Raw genomic sequence first — 22,723 nt, forward strand, 5'->3', positions numbered from 1 at the left:
ATCAAAGCGAGAACCCAGCATTGGGGTTTTAAAAGAAGAACACTTCTAAAAGGAAGACCCTTATATTTCTTTGAATTTCCGTTTTCTGTTCCCTGAATGTCTTTTTACAAGTCCGTTTTCGTGAGTTTGATCATATGTACTAGTCTTGCTTTGCATTTGTGTAGCATGCAAAACGAGGTCCTCTAAATAAGGAAAGTCTTAGTTAATCTTCCCAACATTGAAGCTTGATCCTGTAGGGCTATATGGCCTATTGCCAGGCTCGCAAGGTGGGGCTGTCCACACATTTCTAAGTGCCGATGTGATCAGCCGAGGGACCCTATGTTCAGTCGATACTATAGAACCTACAAAGCCTTTTGACTCCCAGAGCTACCAGTTACGCGTCAAATTTGCACAATATATAACATAGCAAATAAAAGCATCCATTATCTAGTCACAGATTGAAGAAAGAGAAAAGAAAAAAGCTTCCAATTTTACAATCACTTTAACTATATATATTTATCTCCACTGGCAAGTCTAAATAAAGGGTTACGTCAGCCTATACTAATTTTCCACTCATCGTTGTCTTAGTTTAGAAATACCCTAGGTAGCTAGGCAAATATTTTATGCTAAGCTTTATATTAATCTGGTTTAAAAGAAGGTTATTGTATAAGGATACTATAGATCTAATTTCCGTATATATCTACCCTAGAATAGGAGCTCTTAACCCGTTAACCTCCTTAAAGAAAATCAAATCCTTTCTATCTGGTATGGACATTATATCCTCTGGATCTTTATACTCCTCAACCTCCTTGTGGATCTCTCCATCCGTTCACTCTGGGCGGTACGTACCCCTGAATTCATCGATGTCCCAGTGTTTACGTAAGACGATAACAAGACCTCACCTCGGGACTGATTGTGATTGATTAGACTGGGCCAGTTGTGCCGGGCTATGGGGTGGTGGAGTCACCCCCATCAAACTGCCGACATCTGAGATATACTCGGCTGTTTAGGATTTAGGGTTTGGTTCTTCTGAATTGGAAATAGATGTATTAGATTTGAGCGGGAAGCCGGTTAGATATATAGATGTAATCGATCTAGATTAGGACTATCACATGGCCGACAATTTTTAGTAAGTGAATGAAAATGAAGTTATGGAAATGAAGTTGAGTTCTTACGAATGAATTTGGATCAGTAATCTGGTATCCGCAAATATCAATGTTTGTGTTCTGGGCCATTTAGGGGTACTGCATGAAGTGAAATCATGGATAACCTGAAATAGCTAATACCTTTGAATAAAAAGGTCTGGACAAGATCAGACTTTTTCACCACAATGATAAAAACTATGCGATGCGGCCTCGACAATGATGATCTAGAAATACGCAAGTGGATCACTATGATAAGAGTTAGAAGCGCCTGGCCTGGTTTTACTTTGAATCTGCTCCAAGGTGCGGCGAGTAAGACTGAAGATTCTTTGCTTCTTCTTTGCAAATACGAAATGGAATCACATGGTGTGAGGTGGATCTAGATCATTCATGAGGTGCACTATGGAGTTGACAGCAATTTACATCTGCTGATGATAATGTGGCAAAAAATGCTACAAAGAAAGTAAGATAAAGTGGGGTCACTAAGCCATTATACATTCCGACGAATAACAGGGGTTTTCACCTTCATATACCTTAACTTTATCTCAACCACATTATATGTGTTATAGCTACCCGCATGCGGATGTCTCAATGACATCTGGTCTTCTATTTGCCAGAAAGGAATGTAAGTGTCCCAGTTGACCATAGACCAAGCCAAGCAAACCAACACATGATCCGATTAAAGCAAATTAACCATCCTAATATTCGAAACGCGAATATGAATTTTTAGCGACCTATTACGGAAGTTCCATCTCTTGACTAAATTTATTTATGTAAATTACTTAAAAGGTATTCCCGACTCTATAGTGCACTATTAATCTTTTTAATTGGACTTGAGCATTATATGATTTGCTTATCGGAAAATGACGCTATCTTTGTTTCGATAGGTGAAATTCATCCAGCCCTTTTACAGACAAAGGTAGATTCTCCAGACTGCCATTCATTATTGCCTCATTACGTAGTGATTAAATGTAAGAAAGTCAGCACCTAGGATCAGGTCTAATTCAACCAAATGAAGAAATGATACTGGGACATGAGTCTAGAACAAACTTAACCTTTGGGTCTTCTCGACGCTGCCATTTTTAATTCTGTACGGCACTCTTGTTCTCAGATTCAGTACCATGGTCTTTACCAGAGCAGACAAATCAACTCCAAAGCCGTAAAGTAATGATGGGCATCATTAGCGAGCCCTTGGACGATCATGGGGTGCTCAGTCTATCTACGTGCTATGGAGTTGGTTACCCTAGATGAAACTACCTGTTCACACAAGTATAATTGATACTTAATTGAATAATATTAGTTGCGGTTCACATATGCGTGACGTGAAGCTAACCATGGTAGGAAGTCTCAACACTCCAGGAGGTGACGTTATTCAAAAGCTCCCTCCCCGTCGTCTGACCACAAACCCCAGGGTATAAATGCCCCCAAATCTAACCTATTCCATCCTGACAACCCTTGTATATTACGGTCAACGAGAGCTTTTGATTATATCATCATTTCCAGCTTAGAAGCAACATGCCGCTCGACAATTACGGCGTCTGGAAGGCTCATCCCAAAAGATACCATGTTCAACGTCGTGGGACCAAAACACCTCATCTAACTCTCTATTTTCGCAATAATGGAGGGCCAGAATATAACGCCGCCATAAATATCAAGTCTGGAGATCCAAAAGAGTCGCGACTTGTCTATTGGGTAAATGAGGATATGAGCGGCCATCCTCTCGTCAGGGGTCTGTCGAAGCTCGAGACCGGCTTCGAGCGCTTGGACGATAAAGAGCCAGGACCGCACGGCCTACGGCTTGATTACATCCGGGGCAACCTCTTTGACGTGAATACCGGTCGGGTTCTTCAGCACGACATCAATGGTCCAAATAATGACATTATCGATGTCCTGGAGCCTAAAGTCGAGCAAGCAATCAAGGAAAGGGCTGTCGTTTACATCTTCGGTGAGCGATACGACTCAGATGATGGAATACACAATGTCCACATGAATCAGGGCAACATCGAAAAGTGGTCGGGTGACGATGGCGTGTACCAGGACGGCGCGCTTATCTTCCATTTCCCAGAGACTGATAAATGGGTTGGTATTTTCCTCGCCTTTGCATCGCAGGCCGTGCATACAAGCGAGGATACTGGCCATGCCATATCACGAGTCACCTGGAAAGACCTCCTGCCTGGTGACCTTGTCGAAAATTCACTTGCTATCCACAAGGCCGTTGTGGATTCTTTTGGCCAAGGAGAAGACAAGCAGCAGTCTGTTACCCTGGCGAACCTCACGAACCGCAAGATATCACTCGCACGTTGGAGGATCCGCAATTCGCGCTTGGAACAACAGGTTCTCCCTAGCAATGCGGCTGTAGATGCAAAGGCTACCAAGGTCTTTGAGGTTCCGAATTGCCCCTTATCTACAGACGGTGACACTATCACGCTTCTTAATCGTGATGGGCTCAAGGTCGCTGGCGTCAGCTATAACTCTGAGCAGGGTAATGCGGAGAATGGGGAAATTGATTTTGCAGGCTAAAGTCAATAGCTCACTTCCTACTCTTGTTGATACTGTAAATCTGTCTGTGCTTTGTCAAAAGTAACACCAACGCGGAGTCGATTGTAATTATTACTGTCAATCAATCATATTACTGTCAATCAATCATATTACTGTCAATCAATCATATTACTGTCAATCAATCAATCAATCAAAGTTCAATTAACCTATTGCAGTCTAACTAGTTATATATGACTATCTATAGGTAACCCTCATAATCCTTAAACCGCCCTAGTAGCAGGGCGGTTTAAGGGTCTAACCTTCTAACTAGACTTCCGCAAAGCCCAACTTTGGGCCCAAGGTCCTAGGCCTTAAAACAACTCCCATGGGACTAAAAGGATTTTGGTCCCATATCCTAGTCATATCTACTCCAATAGGAGTAGTCTTCCGCATAGCCCATTTTGGGTCGAAGGTCTCGACCCAGAACCCAACCCAGACCCAGTATAGGCCCAGTTCGACCCAGTTTCTACATAGAAGGGGGTCTTGGCAGTCATAACCCAGCTAAACAAGCAGAATTATACACACAATTAGCGTGTTTGCTTAGTTTGTAACCAAATTTGGGGCCCCAGACCCAATACTGGGTTAGCCAGTTCGACCCAGACCCATTACTGGGTCGTGCGGAAGACTAGCTGCGGGACTTGTCAAGGTCTAGTTATATAGGGATATCGTTTCTAATAAATAAGCTGATATCCTTAAATTGGCCAGAAATACCGATAAGCATAATTGCCAAACGCTTTATTCACTAAGATGATAGTTCTGTTGTATAATATTTGGCACTGTGTTGGAAGGTGAGGTGTGGGAGTAGTTATCTTCAGATTTATCTAGGGAGACTTCAGGTCTGTCATGACAATCAGAAGCAACTACCTCAGAGAAAATTAGTACTTGAGAGCTATTTCCAGGTTGTGCGAATTGCTATGAATCTAGCTATGCCATACCCCTTTCACGTCCAAATCAACTTCTCACGCCAAGATATATAGAAAGCATCTTTCTCTCGGTGATGGTAGCAATGTTTATTGAGGAATTTGTCGCAGTTGCAGTCGCAAAAGCGGTGCCATTTAAAAAAACACCAACACAAACCCCGTACCCTAACTAGAGGCTAGCACAATCATCGCCGACATCTGGGTTCCAGCTGTAGGACTCAGCAAGAGTAATTCCATATGATTGTGCAATGCTATAGCATGAGTCTCCACTGACAACTTTATAGTATTGGTCGCAGCTAGATGTATATCCCGGTTCCATGACGAGCGATATTGTGGTAGAGCCCGCGACAAAAGCAGTACTGGTAGCTGTAGTGGTGATTATCACTTGTGTGGATACATGAAGGGAAGAGGATGCCACGGGTATCATAGAGTTGGAAGCAATGCAGACTGCACGAGCCGCATCGCTGGTCAAGCCAGATAATAGCCCGGTCGTGCAGTTGCCTGTTCCTATCCAGGGGTTCAAAGCCTCCAAGAGTGACTCTGAAATTGCCTTGTCCCCAGTTTCGATTATATCGCAAGTGAGAGCTTTAAATGATTTATTTTCGATACTCATAAGCTTGCTAAGGAGGTTATTTCCCACTTACTGATGTTGTAGTAACCATATATAGCGACGTAGCAGCTGCAGCCTGATAAGGTTCCATCCACTATCCAAGAGGACTCGACATTGTCTCGCATTCTAATATCGTTTCATTGGATGCTAATGAAGTATCTTATAAAATGTTAATTGCGTCTTTCAGAAACTTGGATAGTATATAGGGGCCGGGGAAGCTTTACCGTCCCACGATTTGACGATACAGTAACTGTACTCCGGTTGAAATTCACAGTCATCAGCGTCAAGACTTGGATTCCATTCGACAACAACAGCCAATGTCACACCGTATAGACTGGTAAAGTATGAACAATTGTTCTGGTCCAAGTTGAGGGATGGCCGTGGATACAGGTACCCCCTATCTAAATTACAAATCTGATCTGGATTTCGTAGCCCAAATTGAGCAACTGGCGCGCGAAAAAGATGCCAAACTGCCAGGCTGAAGATCCTTGAAGGCGTTGATTCTCATATTCCAAACGGATTCACTGTGAAGGAGTGGAAGGCAGAAGATGATCCAGAGCTCTAGAAGGATCCAGGCGGCAACAAATTTAATGACCTTAACGACCTTTGACTACTTACCTCATTTGGGGTTTCCAGTGGGTAGTTATGGGCTTGGCATGATTACCTCTCCTGATTGACAGTGAGCTATGCCCCCGTTGCTTGAGCCGTTTGCAAGACACCTCGACCTTGTCCCCAGTTCCTTATCATAAGACTCCCTTAAAGCACATCTCTAAAATGTTGAGAGTATTTGGAATCACAGTTTCGCCTTTTTCCAGTTCTGCGATATCGTCTGTATCATCTCATTCTCTTCAAAGTACCTTCACTCTTTAAAGATCGTCTCCCAACCCGTGAGAAGCAAGATGATTTCGAGTGCTGTAGAGGCCCTTAAAATGGGAAACAAGGTTTCACTGGTCTGAAAATGGCCCAAGAGGACCGAGCTCAGGAGGGTGTATGTTGCATGCCCAAAGCTGATGTCCAGCTGCACATATTAGCGTGAGGCTTTTTAATACATCCGTGCCACCTTTTCGTCAATGAAGGCCCAGACCGACGACCCATGACATGGCAATCTCCTCTTCCGTCTTCTTCCGCCTCCTCTTTCACTTCCTCTTCCCCGTCCACTTCAAAATGCTGCATCAAAAGCCTTTCATCAAGTTGGAATACTAGCTTGAAATCTCCCAATAATTCCCATCACGCATTTACAGATAGCGCCACAGAATATTGACTGCAATACTAGAATGTATGTGCAATAGGGGTTACTATGCCCATCATACGATACTTCATCCCTTAGCGCGGGTGACGATAATTGATATCCATTAGTCCAGTTTATACAAATGACCCATATTCAGGTGTTCATTATCATGAGAAAAGAGCTCATAAAAGAATGAAAGCGGCTACCTGTTGAAAATGGGTTCAAACGGAGTTATTATGGCTGTTATCCATTCCTCTTAATAAAGCTCATCTTCTACCCAACTCATCTCATTTTTATCTGGCTCCATCTCTTACCACGAGAGCTTCCTCCGGCAAGGTTGAAGTTGATTCGACACCCATGCTTTCCCGTAATAAATTGACCTGTCTCTAAGGGGTACTATCTACATTTAAGCTTGAAAGGACCAAATAATATAAAATCTACCTGAATGGATTGGAACTTCGCTTAGTTGGGCTCAAAGCCGAGCTACTTCCTTGTGGACAGTCTCATTATTCAACAAAGCCCGAGATTTAAAGTTCAACCTCTTCCACATAGCCTTGCGACGTTCAAGTCCCTCAAAAAATGCTCTTACCCACTCGCGGCGAAACTTAGGCAGCTTTCGTCCCTTGCCCTCCTCCCCCTCACCAGCTAAACGCCTCAGCGTCTCAAAGTAGTCTTCGAAGTCTGGGAAGAGCAGTGTAAACTTCACGCCATCGCCTCGAGCTTTTACACGATCTGCTTCCCATTTCTGCATCACTTCAGCCGATGGTAGAATGGCTCGACCAGCCAGCAGCCGTGCGGCTAATACCGATTGCCATTCGAAGACCTTGAATGTCAGACCGGCTGCGACGGCGCCGACGAACAAAAGTGTTGGGTCTTTCTGCCACACAATGTGTTGGTACAGATCGGGGACACGGTTATTGCGAACTGGGACGGACGGTAGGAATGGTAGAGTCCAGCTGTAGCCTGTGCCGAAGACTATGTGGTCAACGTCCTTGATGCAATTTCCGTTCGTCAAGTGTACAGTCCTGTTCGAGACTCGTTCTATTGAGGGATGTTTTTGTATCTTGGGGTGATTGAACGCTTCATCACCGAAGTACCCGTTAGGGGCATGGCCAATTGTGATTGCGTGGACTGGTGTCTTCGCCGTTTCCACAAGATCGACTGCGATGTCGGCTGCTGAGACAGATGCGCCGACAACCACAACTCGCTGGAATAATCATGTCAGTATAATAAGCCTGGGACAATTTAATTGTGTGATTTGAGAATCTTGATTACCTTGTCGGCAAACTTCTCTCTCCCGCGGAAGTGTTTGCTGTGAATCACGCTGCCCGGTCTGGTCTTCTCAAATGCCTCCAGGCCTTCTATTTGGGGTATATATGGGACCCAGAAGTGTCCACTTGCCACAACAACCGCATCAAACCATTCGACCCACCAATAGTCACTCTTCTCTCCATTTTTACGGAGTGTTACCTTCCACTCCGTCCCCACCTTCTCGACCAATTCGACTGTGGTATTGTATGAAACGAAGTCGCTGTAACCCCGGCGGTCTACTAGACTCTCAACGTATTTCCGAACCACATCCCACTTTCGGAATGGAGTTTCAGGTCCGTGGTGAGATATAGAGAGTTCGCTGCGCTCTACTGGGAAAGGTTCCTGGGAGAATTGCATGGGCAGATAGTCGACATTGGTTTCCAGATAAGGGTACACAGATGACTCAGTAAAACGAGGCTGATCTGACTTGGGAGTCTGTGCAGGCAGCTTTTCGGGGATAGGTAACGGTTGGTCAGCTGTTCTTGTCGCCAGAGATGCAAAGTCGCGGAGCGTTGGAGGCTGCGATGAGTCGCCAATCCTAGTTTTTCATGTCAGTCATTGCCGAAGAACATCGTGAAAAAATAAACGGACCAACATCCTCCAGCACCCTCGCGACGCTCAAATACACGGATAATGTCAAAGGTCTTTTCTTGCGCCAGAGCATCGATGGCAATGGCTCCCGCCGGCCCAGCGCCGATGACGGCGACTCGTTTAACAGGCACCATGATAAAAATGAAAGAAACTAAAAAAATAATTAAATTAAAAAAGCTATAGAAGAATCCCGATATATAATTGCGATATATAGATGCAAGCGAGATCCCGTCGCAAATACCGATCTGGGGTGTTCTAGCATCGATCTAGGGTTCGCTGCTGTCGTGGTTTATGGGCCCTGTCACGCAATTTGGCGTCGCGGGGCTACGACCTCGATCGAACCAGTTACAACGCCAGAATACTTCACCTGTCCAATTTACCTTCAAACCCCTTCAAATCCCGTTAAAGTAAGACGCGGCCCCAAGAAGAATTACGGTTCAACAAATATTTTGAAGGTCTGTCGTGAGGTTTTTTAAGGAGAGATTTATCGTAGCACGCCATATTATAGATTATGGTATAGCGAATGAGGTAAATATCTACTCCATAGCAGTTGATAAGACAAAGTGGAATCTATAATTTATACTCTGTACGGAGTAGTTTATACTTACTTGCAATATTCATCGGGTTCTGCTATCTCTACCTCGCCTCACGCTGTTGGGTATTAACAAGCTCTCTTTACCAATCTCCCTGAGGGGAATGATACATTATGGATATCAAAATGAACGATGAAAAGCTAGATCTCAAGGCTAGTGACTCTGGACATTCTACTTCATCAACACTGGGTCAATTGCCAGAATGGGATCCCAGCCAAGAGCAAAAGGCTCGCAGAAAGTAACCACCAATGATCCCCAGAGAGAGTACCAAGGATGGAACGCTGACATTCATTTCGCCAGGATCGATGTGACCGTCCTGCCTCTGCTCTTCCTCGGTCTTCTCGTTTTCCAGCTAGATCGCATGAACATTGCGAGTGCATTGACTGGTGGCTTCGCCGCTGATATCAACATTTCACAGTCTACAATCAATTTGGGGAATCAGCTCATGTTTATGGGGATCGTGGTCTTTGAAATACCATGTAACATGGCCTTGCAACGAGTATGTACGAGACTACTTCTCTGGAGATATGATTCTAATAAGAACTTTGACAGGTTGGTCCTCGCAAGTGGATTTCGGCTCAGGTTTTTCTCTTCGGCTTGCTTGCTACCATGCAAGTATTTGTTCGCAATCGAGGATCTTTCCTAGCTATACGGCTGCTTTTAGGGTTCGCTGAGGCAGGGTATATTCCTGGTGCAGTCTACACTTTGTCGTCGTGGTATACGAAAAGAGAATTGGCCAAGAGAGTTGCCATTTTCTTCTTTGGGATGTTTGGTGGTAATGCCTTGAGCCCTATCCTGGCCTCTGGTATTTTGATGCTCGATGGTCGACATGGTATTCGAGGATGGCAGTGGCTCTTCCTGAGTATGTATGTTCTAACTACAAGACTTCATTCGCTAACACGTCAACAGTTGAGGGGCTATTCACCATCTTCGTCTCATTCCTCCTATCACTACTCCTACCTGGATCACCGGATCTTACCAGACCATTATTAAGCCCGGGAATTATCAAGTTTACGGATTCCGAGAAGGAAATTCTCCAAAAGCGACTGGAAACCGACAATGGCGGAAGTACAGAGGGCGCGTATGGCGTGAATATTCCATTGAAAGTCGTCTTCCGTACTGTCGCTTGCTATCGTCGCTGGCGGCACTTCATTTCTACATTCGTCGTGTTTTCAACATGGAGTCCTCTCACCACTTACACACCTTCTATCATCATGTAAGTATTCACTGCCGTTGGTAGATGGATTGATCTGATGCTAATTTCTATAGGTCACTCGGCTTTGACAGAACAGCAGCAAACGCTCTAGCCGCAGTCGGCGCATTCCTATCACTTGGAGTGGTATTCTTCTTCGCCTACATGAGCGATCGGACTAATCTCAGAGGTGCAACTGTTATCGCTGCTCAAGTCTGCTACCTCATTGCCCTGATAGTGACTCTCAAGGTCCAGCCCCATGCTGGAAAATGGTCCCGTTGGGGACTTTGGACTGCTGTGAATAGTTTGGCTGTGGGATATCATCCCATACATAATTTCTGGGTTCAGATTAACTGTCGAGATCCGAGGGAGCGGAGTATCAGCATTGCGTGAGTTTTCCTTTTCCAATTTTGACCTTGACCGGAGCTGATAAGAGTCTTTTGACTGCAGAATGTGGGTTATGTCGGCGATTAGCGGTTTGATGGTTGGGACGCAGTATTTCCAAGCGGGAGACAAACCATTGTAAGTGAAGGTATCCTCTGAAATTCATTGCTGGACAGTTGCTAATATCGACCAGTTATTCAACGGGCCTACGTACCATGATCATTATGGTATCTGTAGGAATCGCAAGTGCTTTCGCGCAGATTGTTGTTTATGTCGTTCATAATAAGCGTGTTGCTCAAGGCAAGCATCAGCCCAAGGATGGATTGGCACCTATGGTGTATGTCCCTTGAGGGTAACAAACCATGGAAATCTATAGATGAGGAACTCTTTCAAGTTATCTTTTGTGAATAATCCTATTATTATCCACCATTGAAGACATTAATTACTACCTGCTGTAATCAACAAGTCCGTAAGATATGCATAATGATATTCACATTGGGATGCTATGTGCTAGTAACCCTCGAGTACGATATAAAAGTAATCTAACACTTATATCTTGGGTGGTCATCTACAGATTCTTGGTCTCACGCCTTAGGCTGAACATCCTCCCCCTGGCTCTGCTCCAGGTCAACATCCTGGACCATCGACTGTTCCTGGGCTAAAACTGAGTTAGAAAGAATTGCAGACTACAATGAAAAAAGGACTTACTATTCCAAAGCTCTGCATAGGTGCCATCAATCTCGAGCAACTCGCGGTGCGAGCCCATCTCTGCCACATGACCTCCCTTCAGGACCAGAATTTGGTCACTGTCGCAGATCGTGCGTAGGCGATGAGCCACAAATACGCTTGTGCGGCTCTTATCTTTGAGAATGCTGTTAATATTCTGGAGGAGGGCCTGCTCCGTGTAGGTGTCTAGGGCGGATGTCTAAAAAGAGGGTGATTAGTAACCCCAATCAACCGTGCGGCTAGCAGACAAAGGGGTGGGATAAACTTACTGCCTCATCGAAGAATAACAGTTGCGGATCCTTCAGGATCAGCCGAGAAATTGCCAGCCGCTGCTTCTCGCCACCGGAAATCATCATACCACGCTCACCAACCGCAGTTTGGTAGCCATCAGGCAAACCCTCAATGAGCTTGTGGATGTGGGCTCGCTCCGCAGCTCGGCGCACTTCTTCGTCCGATGCATCAATCCGTCCATAGCGGATGTTGTGGGCAATTGTGTCGTTGAACAGCGGTGTATCCTGCGGCACTACTCCAATTATCTTGCGGAGGCTGTCGACTGTCACATCGCGGATATCCTGGCCGTCAATCAAGATGCGGCCAGACTGGACGTCATAGAAGCGGAATAGCAGACGCAAGATTGTAGACTTGCCGCAGCCGCTAGGGCCGACAATGGCGAACTTCTGTCCTGCGGGGATAGTGAAGGTGGCATTCTTCAGAATCGGTCTGTCTGGGTGGTAGCCGAAAGTGACGTTCTCAAAGCGGATCTGGCCGCCCTGCGTCAGCTGCAGGGGCTTGGCGTTGGGTCGTTCCTGGATGGTGACGTTCACCTTCTGCAGGTTGAAAAGCGTCTCCATGTCCAGTAGGGACTGGCGCAGCTCACGGTAGACAGATCCCAAGAAGTTGAGGGGGACTGAGAGCTGGAAGACTAGCTGGTTGACCATGACTAGGTCACCGACGGTCATGGATCCGTTCGCAACTCCATTGCAAGCTAGGTACATCATTGCGGCCAGCGCAGAGGAGAATATCATGTTCTGACCAGAGTTGAGGAATGCCAGAGACGTAGTCACCTTGATTGATGCATCTTCATACTTCTTCAAGGCCTTGTCATATCGTGCCACTTCGAATTTCTCGTTATTGAAGTACTTGACGGCCTCGTAGTTGATGAGCGAGTCCACGGCAACAGTTGCTCCGCGATTGTCAGCTGCATTAGCCTGCCTCCGGAACTTTGTTCGCCATGCGGTTGTAGTAATGGTGAACGCCGTGTATGCTATCATTGTTGTGGTGGTGATGGCGGCAAATTGGAGGCCATATTGATAAGTCTACAACACGTTAGTGACCTAGGACCAACAATGCTCGTTATCATCCGTCAAAACATACCAGGATACCACAGACAAGCGAAATCTCAAGCGCTGTCGGGACCACATGGAAAACCATGGAGGTTAGGAGGAAGCTGATGCCCTTAGTACCGCGGTCAATTGCGCGGGTCAGACCTCCGGTCTGCCGAGAGAGGTGGAAGTTGAGATCCAGGCGCAACAGATGCTCAAAGACATTTGATGCCACCTTCCGAATTGCTTTCTGCGCAACGCTAGCAAAGACCGCATTACGAAGCTCTTGGAATAATGTAGCTCCAATACGGGTCACACCATCTAAAACATATTAGTGACAAGTGCCTTCTTTAATATGCTGCTATCCTTACAAGCAATGATCATTGATCCAGCCACAGTATAGGCAGTTCCACCGACGGTGGCAAAGTCTACATTCATAGAGTCGACAATGTTCTTGAAGTAGAACGGGATCTCCACGTTAAGGATCTGTATTTGCTTCATATTAGCATAGTTTTGATAAAAACACAAGAATAGATAAAACTCACCTTTGCTCCAATAAGCAATGAAAGTGCCGTGCTGACACGGAGCTTTGTACCCCAATCATCCTACCAGCTATAGTCAATACCCTGTACCATATACTAACAGTGCTTGGGAATTACCTTCGGCCACAGATACTTGGCCATTTCTTTCATGATAGCCCAGTCTGCCTTCCTTTGTTCTTTCTTTCCAGCCACGGGCTCGCTCAGCAAGTCCTTCTTTGGTGGGGTCTTCGCATTGCCGCTATCTTCCGGCTTTGGGATGATATTGGCATTTGCTAGTTGTGATGGTGCGGGGGTCGAGGTAGGAGTAGGTTTGACAGATCCGGGATCTTTATTGTCTATGGACTGACTCCATAGTGAACTGTTATTTGACGTGAACGTGCGTAGGTGTGTTCCATTGAGTCGTGTGCTTCGTTGCTTTCCAGTGAAGCTCGGATAGGCGAATTGCGCTGTGCGCCAGCACGGCGATCGTGCGGCTCTGAGCAGCATGGCCGCTAAAGATGATATTCTTCGAGCTCCAGAGTAGTTCGAGTCACTGAGAGAGGTTCAGGGGCACATAGTGGGAGCGAGTAAGAAAGATTGGCGCGCAGGGTAGCTATTGTCTCCGATAGCTCGTGGGGGGAAATCGCCGGCTTCGGAGTAAAACCCGACGGTCTCAATGCAAAGTCCAGAATGGTCACAGATGGTCAAGGAAACAATAGATGCAGAATAAAAATGAAAGTAACTTAGGAACCTCTTATAATGAAACCCCAAATGTCGCAATTCCGAGGGGGAGTTGTGTACTTCATGGGCCGCATCGCTCTCGGGCCCACGATTTCCCGATTTCCCTTTCGTCACAACTGACGTAAATTCTCCCTTCGGCATTTGGTTGTCGCTCTTTTTTTCCAAACACCATGCGCCCCATCCAAGGTGTCCGGCCTCTGTCCTGGACTCGAGTTGTTCCTCGCGTCCACCGGCAAACGCGATGGGTTCAGATTCGCGCCGCGCCCTCGGGAGTGTCTTCGGTTAATGGCGACAATCTGCCACTCGCTAGCACGCCCAGCTCTGTTGAATCACGAGGTAATTGCAATTCCCCCAGGCTTTATGATTGTGGCACTGACAATGAGGACACATAGATGCGCGTTTCGATGTTGTCGGCGCTCCATACTCGCTTCTTTCCGTTTCGCTCTCGGCCTCGCAGAACCTATATACACGACGCGGAACGCTGGTTGGATTGAGCGGGAAGGCGGATAATGTATGCGCCCCAGCAATAATGTTGTCCTGACAGACTAGTCATGCTAACGCATAATCTGCGCAGGTGGTTTCCACATTGAGCGTTCTAGAACCCTTCCGGAGGGCTATCGTCGGAGTGCCGTTCCTTTATCAAAAGGTAAGACGCGCGATGCAGATGAGAACCTAACGGCAGCAATTGACAATTCCCCAGGTCTCCTCACCAACCCCTGTCACAGCTCTCGTTTCCGTTCGATCGCCCAATACCTCCTTCGCCGTTGTTAACGTCAATGGCTCCGTGGACTGGATGGTCGCCCAAAGACGGGCTTTGCTTGCATGGACGGGCCGGTCTCTGAACATCAAGCCGACTATCAACGCAAACTTGGTAAGTCGAGCCGTGGTCGGGTAAGAGAAAACAACAAGCTAATTTGGGCAGAGCTTGTCTCATTGGGGTAGCTCCGAAGTGACTGGCAGAGGTTTAATAGCGTTGGTTGGAAACGGACAGCTATACTCGGTTGAATTGAAGGATGGCGAGCAATACATTGCTCATCCCAGGTATGACCACTCCGCCACCATTGCGCGTCTGACGTCGCTAATATTTGATCGACAGCAATGTTGTCGCTTACACCATGGCTTCTAACCCTCCTCGCCCCTACCGTTTCAAATCCACCACTCTCAACTTCCAGGTCCCGGGTCTGAAGACGCTACCCAGACTGCTACAAAATGCCAAGTTCATTCGTGACGTGTCTGATTCCAAGGCATACAAAACCACTATGCAGTGGTTCCACAAGCTGCGCACCTGGTCTCGAATGACCATCTGGGGAGATAGAGTATGGAAGCCCCATTTTTGTCCTTTAAGATTCACCAACTAACAATGTTGTCTAGCTCTTCCTGCAATTTGATGGTCCCACGACCATCCTCGTGCAATCTCGCGGACCTCGTATCAACGATGTTTTGTCCCCACAGGAAGCTAATGAGATCGCCAATGTCACTAGTGGCTTTACCTCGCCCGCTCCTCGGTCTACCGAAGATGCAAAGACATTAGACGAGAAGCCAGAAGAGGAAAAGACAGAAGCCGAAAAGGCTGTCAGCAATATCGCTGACCTGACGCGCTCTGTCGCGGAACTAGAGCAGGAAATCCAAGGAACGAGCCGGAGCGTTGCGAAGGTTCGCAAAGATGGAAAGGTCGAAATCGAGGAAGTTGCTCGCACAAACTAAATAGAAAGACTCGCTTCAAAAGGGTCGACTTGGAGTTCTCTTCGCATTGGGTTTTGTACGGGCTAGAGCGGTCTCCATTTGGGATGATTATCACGTTGAATCCTGTACAGTATGAGCATTTCTTTTATCTTGGCAATTGCCGACAAATCTCTTTTTTTCTTCACTCTGGGATGTTCCGAACTCGGCAAAGCCTGAAAAACGCGATAGACGGTCACCTATGTTGTAGAAGCTCGACCGGATTGTTTGCTAAATAGCGCTGATACGCAGGGATTGCTTCGAATGAACCTCACAACCATGATGTAGGTAACAAGAGCCAATATTAAAAAAGGAATCCTAATGTCATGTAATTGTGGAATGTATAGGAAGAAACACCAGGTACCTACGGAGTACATACCTAGTTAGGTATACATACATATATAACATACATAGCTAAGTACTCCGGGGCTGCATCTTGAATATACTTCCTAGCCCGCCTTCATCCATTACCAGCTCCAAGAAATGCCACATTTTTCCTCTACTCTCGAACTCCCTCACTACATATTTAGTCTTTTATTGGAGCTTTCGTGCAGGTGGCTAAGGGGGGCTAAGTAGAAGGATCAATTTCCACAGTTTCACTGATTTATAGCCAGATGGATACCAGAGATTAAGTTGTTTCAACTGCATCTAACCAAAATGATATGTTTCATATGTTTTGAATACTAATGACCCATATTTTATTCCCAAACAGGTAATATTCCGGGATAACCAGCTAAATCCGCCCTCGGTCTTCGGGCTATCGCAGATATGTCCGACGGCTGCAGTTACCGCCGTAAGCCTTCCAAGAGGTATTGGTTCGCCAGTTAGGGCAATTCCCGGGTCTCGTGAATACTTGACCAACCGCAGTGAAGCAACCATGTACTATGCCTAGGCTAGTGGCTATCTAAAAAGCATGATTTGCTAGCTCGGACTTAGCCAGAAACCGATTGTCCAGGGTCATGATAGCTTCGTTTCTTTTTTTTCTCGAATATATTCCCCTTAAATACCACCTAGTCCTGAAGATTTTAATCTGCAACAGCCCTAGAGCACCAGGACCAAACGGCTGGGCCGACGTTGAGGTGAGTTTGAAATCGAACTTGTCTAACGCCATTTTGTTTCTTAATTTGATACTTCCCGTCTTCATTTGGGATCTATAAATTGGTCGTCTTATTTCAAAATGCGATATTCTAATAACTCAAGACAGATTAGAAACAGTTCAAGTCTATAACTCGAACTTCCCTCGAAACCAACAAAGATGGCCAACAATGAGACTGCGGTTGCGCCCTCCATCGACAGTGCTACCACCATGCCCGTTCTGGGTGTCCATGAAAACAACGACCCAGAGAAAGGACTCGCACCGCCAGAAAAAGATGAACAATCTTCTGAGAAATTAATTGCTGCCGGCCCAGCACCAGGAACTTCGGTGATTGGTCCACCACCTGATGGAGGTGCGCAGGCATGGCTGGTTGTCCTAGGAGCCTTCTGTGGTTTATTCGTCAGCTTCGGCTGGATCAACTGTAAGTTCTGTGTTCTGCCTGAATACATGAGCTCAACAAGATAGTAATATCATCCAGGCATCGGAGTCTTCCAAGATTACTACCAAGCTCACCAATTGAGCCACTTCTCCACTAGCACAGTAACATGGATCACATCGCTGGAGACTTTCATGATGTTCTTTTGCGTGCGTATACCATTCCCCCAGAAACAGCTTGCTATACCCCCAAGACGCATCTTAACATCTTCCTCAGGGCCCAGTATTCGGAACTATATTTGACAGCTATGGCCCACGCTGGATCCTCCTCATCGGCACAGTCCTCCACGTCTTCGGCCTAATGATGGCTTCCCTTTCAACTGAGTACTACCAATTCATTCTCGCTCAAGGAATCTGCAGCCCAATCGGCGCAAGCGCCATCTTCAACGCCTCCGTCAACTCCGTCAGCACCTGGTTCGCCAAGCGTCGTGGTTTCGCCCTCGGCGTAACAGCCTCTGGGTCCAGTCTGGGCGGAGTCATCTTCCCAATCATGGTCACCCAGCTGATTCCCAAAGTCGGATTCCCCTGGGCGATGAGGATCTGCGCTTTCCTCATCTTGTTCATGTTGGGTATCGCCAACCTCACGCTGAAGTCCAGATTACCGCATCGCCCGAAGCCATTTGATATCCTGGGTTTCCTGAGGCCATTGGCTGAGCTCAAGTTCGCACTCACGCTTGCTGCTGCCTTTTGCTTCTTCTGGGGCATGTTCGTGCCGTTCACTTTTGTTATTACCCAGGCACAGAGATATGGCATGTCTGCCAATCTGGCTGGGTATCTGATTCCGATTTTGAATGCGTCTAGGTAGGTTTTTCTTTGTCTTTCTGCGCCATACGCCTTCACCTTGTTGATGAACTAACAAATCCAAATAGTATCTTCGGTCGCACCCTCCCAGGTTATCTCGCCGACAAAGTCGGCCGCTACAACATGATGGTTCTAACGACTTTCTTCTCGGCAATCCTCGTCCTAGCCCTCTGGCTACCGTCGAGAGGCAATATCCCAGCAATTTTGTTCAGCGCCCTATACGGCTTCGGCTCTGGTGCGTTTGTCTCACTTGCACCGGCTCTTATAGCGCAGATCTCCGATCTTCGCCAGGTGGGCGTGCGCAACGGCACTTTCTTTGCTGTCATCTCGTTTGCGGCGTTGACTGGTACTCCTATTGGCGGTGCTCTGGTCCCCGATGTTCTCCATGGTGATTATACTCGGCTACAGATATTCTGTGGTGTTGTTATGACTGTTGGGTCGACTTTGTTTGTCTTTGCCAGGGGGGCTGTTGGTGGGTTTAAAATGACCAAAGTATAATATGTGGCCCTGTCAAGAGTTTTCCGGTCATTTTAGACGTCTTTGTTTTATAGATATTCTCCCCTTTATCGGTGTTGTAGTTAGAAGGATTTACAATGTGACTATAAATAGATATGTATCTATTTGATAATTCTCCGTCTTCTTTTCTAGTAATAAACCATCTTTCCCAAAGTTAAAATGCCTACTCCATACTTCGTATACAAACAATAACACGAGTGTGAAGTCCATACAGAGTATTCTATTCGCAGGCAACAGAATTCATGACGTTTTCAACATCTGAGGGGGGGGACCTAAGAATGCGGCTAAGCCTTAGCCTCCCACCGAGGTAAGACATTGCCGGGGTAGTGATCCATCGTTGCTTTATAAGATGATCCTTATTTCCAGGAGCTCCCATGTCCCATGTTGTCCATATTCCTCAGTGCAAAGGAAACATCTATCCCAACATGGCTTCAATCTTCGCATGGTTATACGATTACTTGCAGGCCGTGAGGGGCACGAATACCACATTCCTCACAGACAAACACGTCCCCGGCGCCAATCTGACAGGCAAATGGATTATCATATCCGGATCTAACAACGGCGTTGGCTTCGAAGCAGCAAAGTCTTTCGCATCATGGGGCGCAAACCTAATTCTCGCCTGCCGCGAGCCACCCGCGTGGGAATTACATCCAACAGCTGCTGTGGATGAATGCAAAGCCCTCGCCGCCGCGAGCGGCCATTCATCCACTATCGAATGGTGGCAGATCGATATGGCAGATCTCAGCAGCATCGAGGCTTTCTGTCAAAGATGGCTAGAATGCGACCGTACTTTGGATATCCTATGTAACAACGCCGGCATTCCAGAATCTACCAAGCAAACCTATATGACGAAGGATGGTTTCCAGCTAGTTCATCAGGTGAGTTTCCCTCTTGTCCTATTCGAACTTCTGGTGCATGCGAGCAGACACTAATAAGAAACATCCTAGGTCAACTTATTATCCCATGTACTACTTACCCTACGACTCCTACCATCTCTAGCTCGCAGTGCCGAGCCTCGAGTCATATGCACAACCTCATGTTACCACCATCTAGGAGTCTTCGATCTGGACCATTTCAATGGTGGACCGGGCCAGAAGGGCCGAGATTATCAAAACAACAAACTTTACTTCCAAATGTGGATTGCAGAGCTACAATCTCGACTTCTCAAGAACCCCGAGTACCTCCACATCACAATGAACGGCGTCCATCCTGGTTTTGTGGCTTCGGGTATTTGGCACGGTCTTCAGAACACGGGCAAGGCCCCGGGCGGACTCAACTTTCTTTTGCGCTATGTCGCTATCACGTCGCAGCAGGGTGGGTTAGCTATTTCTCATGCCGCTACTGCTTCGGAGTTTGGGCCGGATCCGAGGAAGCAGGGTGTTGGCGCGGAAAACGGGCGTGGTGGAGGGAGGTATATTAATCGGATTTGGGAAGGGCCTGCGAGATCTTATTGTAGGGACACAGAGGCTAGGTCGAGATTGTGGATTAAACTGGATGAGGAGCTCGGGTTACAAGAGAAGGGTCTTTTGACGGGTTTGGGTATTTAATGTAACGAACTGTGTGTGCCAACAGGTGCCCCGAGGGGTTATACTGATAAAAGAGACCAGGCAAGAATATTAGGAAGGATGTTAAAGAACATACCAGAGAAAGACCATCTAACTAGTCGTACATTCTGATCGGCAAACATAGAGAAAGGACAATGCTGAGAAATGATCGTGGATGGATGGTTATGAAAGGGTTGACCACAAAAGAGCGCAATGGGGAAGGATGTTCCCAAAGTGCCTAGGATGAATTCAAAAGATAGACCAAAATACCTAGCAAGAGTATAGACACGAAAACGCCGTAGCACCGTCGCTGAAGGATGATGCATGAAAAGAGAAGAGAAAAAAAACCACTATGCTCCGGTATATGCCGCCCAAAAATGCAGCAATTAAGCCAATACTCCTTGTCTCATGTTCTCGACCGTCTTGACCCCAACGCCTTTCAGCTGGCTCAATTGTGCCAGGCTGTTAACCTGGAATTGGGACTGGTCTGAGACGATTCCACTGTCGGTTGTATCCAATGATGTCTGGTCCATCTCGCAGAGACAGTCAACAAGAGCCTCTGCCTTCTTAGCGCCCACTCCCTTGAGCAATTTGATCTGGCTCACATCCCGTGAGTTGATGATGGAAAGAATATGCATTGTTCGGGGAGAGATAGACGGGTCCTCACTATCAAGGAGTTCGGGGGCTTCCTCGATCTGACCAAGCTTGGCTGCGGCACGCTTCTTATGCCTTGGGCGAGGAACATCCTCGTCGCTTGAAAAGCCAGAATGGGTCTGGTCCATGAAGTCATCCGCATGACGCTCTGCTTGGCGTTTGCCGAGGGTTTGTGTTACGTCCTTCTTAAGGGAGAGCATGCTACCCCTACCCTTGGGCGGGGAGTGGGCCTTCTCTTCCCAAGCCTTTGCATGAACACGCTGCTTCAGGGCAGCAATCTTGCCTGCCAGCTTCTCATTGTGAGGGAAGTGGGGAGCTGCCAGCTGGTACATCCTCAGGGCTGAGCTGTCTTCACCACGTGCCTGATGTTGTTTAGCCATCAGCAGATATGACAGACCCTCAGCCCGCGCATCTTCTGTGCCATCGATGCGCTGCTCCAACTGTTCCAGTCGCTTTTGAAGCTGCTCATTAAGCTCATGAACTTGTGTCTGTCTCGATTGTTCGCTCACGGCCCGCACAGCCAAGATCTCCTCAACCTTCCTCTCAACCATCTCCTCGATCCTAGCAGCCGAGAAGTCGTCATGGCGCGCGGTGGGTTGTGCGCCCAAAGGCTGACGAGTGGCCTTCAATGAGGGAAGACCAGAGGGAGCGTTGGAGATCGAGGTGCGTTTCGGTGCGTCCGGTTTCCGAAGCTGGCTAACAAGCTTGGGTTGCGGCTTGTCCGAATACACACTGAATGCCTTTATGGGTTTGCCGTCTTCTTTTTCTGCAGAGTCCTTCGCAGCGGGTGCCGGCATATTGACGTTCACAGAAGCTGTCAGTGCGCGCAAAGGTTGCCGCGTGCCCATAGATGCTCGGATAGATGGCCGGGCCGGACCCTTAAACATGGGATCGTTTTCTACTTCGCGGACCTCGATCTTCCTTGTGCGATTGGCGACGTTCAGAGAGCTAATCGTGTCAAGTTGGTAAGACCGGACAGGGGCGAGGTTGAGAATCATCACTGTCAAGCCATTGTTCTGTCCCAAGGACAAAATTCTTGTCATCTTGGACTCGCGGTACGGGATGCGATGCTGCTTCTTGTTGATAGCTTCGACACACTGCGCCAGAACGAATAGACTCTTGTTGATGCTGGCCGATTCGACCATGCGCTCCTTATCATTTTCCGTCCGTCGATTGTCTTCGGATCCTGCGAGATCAATAGCGGAAGCAGTGCTGACGCGAACCTTGTCAGGAGATGTGATGGTGACTTTCACACCGAGAACGGCGTGAGATCGAGACGAATGGGCGTTGAGCTATGTTTAGATGTTTAGCAGAGAATATAGACCCATATGTTGGCATAATATCATACCTTCGTCGCGGAGGTGGATCGGTTAGTATTAGCCTGGTCATAAAGCTGCTCGAACTCCTTCAAAGTGGTACACGGCTTCTCGCTCAACCCGCAAACCACGGTTTTGCCCCCATTATCCCGGAGAGGAAGACCTGACATTGTGCGCTTCTCGGGCGGCTCGAACAAGTCGTACACCTTGTCGTTATAAATTTCATAATAACTCAGGGCAACCTGCACTGTCGTCTGTCCCTCGCTATCCTTCTCAATCTTCCGGCTGCGTCTGTAGATGCCACTGAGTAGCCGGGGAATTACACCCCGGTCTGCCAGGGTCTTCCCGCCACGCATTGTGTGTGTTTTGCCTGTTCCAGTGACACCGTATGCGAAGAGGGTCACGTCGAACCCGTTGAGAAGATGCTTAATTGTTGGCGACACTATCACTTCGATCAATATACTACCCCACCACAGACCTGGTGAGCTTGGAATAGCAACTCACCTTCAGCATCAAACAGTTCCTGCTGCGACACATCCGCGTCGTACACGCCATTGAACTGGAACGCATACTCCTCTCCCTCATTCTTGGGGTTTGGAATCCGAACCACATTATCCCTGTCCCTCAATGCCGCCAATTTCTTATCGCTCTTGTCACTCTTGTCGCCATTTATTGACTGGCGTGATTTGGAGTCGGCGGTAGCAGAAGATCCTGTACGAACGATCACATCGGTCTCCCGTTCGGACTTGAGAAGGGGACGAATACGCGCGACAACTCGGACACTCATTGTGGCGGGATGTTCATTCAATCGTCGTGTGATGGTATGGGTCCTGGACGTCAGGGA

At 47.3% G+C, this 22,723-nt stretch overlaps 7 protein-coding genes across 7 annotated transcripts; 4 read left to right on the forward strand and 3 right to left on the reverse strand.

Annotated features, from left to right (window-relative positions):
- Window positions 1-2,636: 2,636 nt before the first annotated feature.
- PEX2_053350 (uncharacterized protein) lies at window positions 2,637-3,641 on the forward strand (the record flags this gene model as incomplete). The annotated part of the gene is made up of 1 exon (XM_016742609.1): window positions 2,637-3,641. One exon carries the CDS (start codon window positions 2,637-2,639, stop codon window positions 3,639-3,641), a length of 1,005 nt encoding a protein of 334 aa, XP_016600860.1.
- A 3,248-nt stretch (window positions 3,642-6,889) lies between these two features.
- PEX2_053360 (uncharacterized protein) lies at window positions 6,890-8,453 on the reverse strand (the record flags this gene model as incomplete). Its single annotated transcript, XM_016742610.1, has 3 exons — window positions 6,890-7,624; window positions 7,693-8,266; window positions 8,320-8,453. The coding sequence occupies 3 exons, from the start codon at window positions 8,451-8,453 to the stop codon at window positions 6,890-6,892; spliced, it is 1,443 nt and encodes a 480-aa protein (XP_016600861.1).
- Window positions 8,454-9,114: 661 nt separating this feature from the next.
- Window positions 9,115-10,838, forward strand: PEX2_053370 (Major facilitator superfamily domain, general substrate transporter; the record flags this gene model as incomplete). The annotated part of the gene is made up of 6 exons (XM_016742611.1): window positions 9,115-9,411; window positions 9,465-9,774; window positions 9,822-10,128; window positions 10,182-10,493; window positions 10,555-10,626; window positions 10,682-10,838. The coding sequence occupies 6 exons, from the start codon at window positions 9,115-9,117 to the stop codon at window positions 10,836-10,838; spliced, it is 1,455 nt and encodes a 484-aa protein (XP_016600862.1).
- A 234-nt stretch (window positions 10,839-11,072) lies between these two features.
- Window positions 11,073-13,564, reverse strand: atm1 (ATP-binding cassette Fe/S cluster precursor transporter ATM1; the record flags this gene model as incomplete). The annotated part of the gene is made up of 7 exons (XM_016742612.1): window positions 11,073-11,146; window positions 11,197-11,413; window positions 11,484-12,530; window positions 12,589-12,857; window positions 12,908-13,022; window positions 13,082-13,141; window positions 13,196-13,564. The coding sequence occupies 7 exons, from the start codon at window positions 13,562-13,564 to the stop codon at window positions 11,073-11,075; spliced, it is 2,151 nt and encodes a 716-aa protein (XP_016600863.1).
- Window positions 13,565-13,968: 404 nt separating this feature from the next.
- Window positions 13,969-15,502, forward strand: PEX2_053390 (AIM24 family protein; the record flags this gene model as incomplete). The annotated part of the gene is made up of 7 exons (XM_016742613.1): window positions 13,969-14,134; window positions 14,191-14,309; window positions 14,373-14,444; window positions 14,499-14,669; window positions 14,721-14,839; window positions 14,895-15,114; window positions 15,170-15,502. The coding sequence occupies 7 exons, from the start codon at window positions 13,969-13,971 to the stop codon at window positions 15,500-15,502; spliced, it is 1,200 nt and encodes a 399-aa protein (XP_016600864.1).
- Window positions 15,503-16,772: 1,270 nt separating this feature from the next.
- Window positions 16,773-19,912, forward strand: PEX2_053400 (Short-chain dehydrogenase/reductase SDR; the record flags this gene model as incomplete). Its single annotated transcript, XM_016742614.1, has 7 exons — window positions 16,773-17,034; window positions 17,092-17,198; window positions 17,266-17,849; window positions 17,918-18,321; window positions 18,732-19,243; window positions 19,313-19,776; window positions 19,822-19,912. The coding sequence occupies 7 exons, from the start codon at window positions 16,773-16,775 to the stop codon at window positions 19,910-19,912; spliced, it is 2,424 nt and encodes an 807-aa protein (XP_016600865.1).
- Window positions 19,913-20,295: 383 nt separating this feature from the next.
- Window positions 20,296-22,666, reverse strand: PEX2_053410 (kinesin family protein; the record flags this gene model as incomplete). Its single annotated transcript, XM_016742615.1, has 3 exons — window positions 20,296-21,855; window positions 21,912-22,321; window positions 22,384-22,666. 3 exons carry the CDS (start codon window positions 22,664-22,666, stop codon window positions 20,296-20,298), a joined length of 2,253 nt encoding a protein of 750 aa, XP_016600866.1.
- Between the last annotated feature and the right edge of the window lie 57 nt (window positions 22,667-22,723).

The sequence above is a fragment of the Penicillium expansum genome (genome assembly GCF_000769745.1).
Source record: "Penicillium expansum strain MD-8 chromosome Unknown contig174, whole genome shotgun sequence".
Taxonomy (NCBI): domain Eukaryota; kingdom Fungi; phylum Ascomycota; class Eurotiomycetes; order Eurotiales; family Aspergillaceae; genus Penicillium; species Penicillium expansum.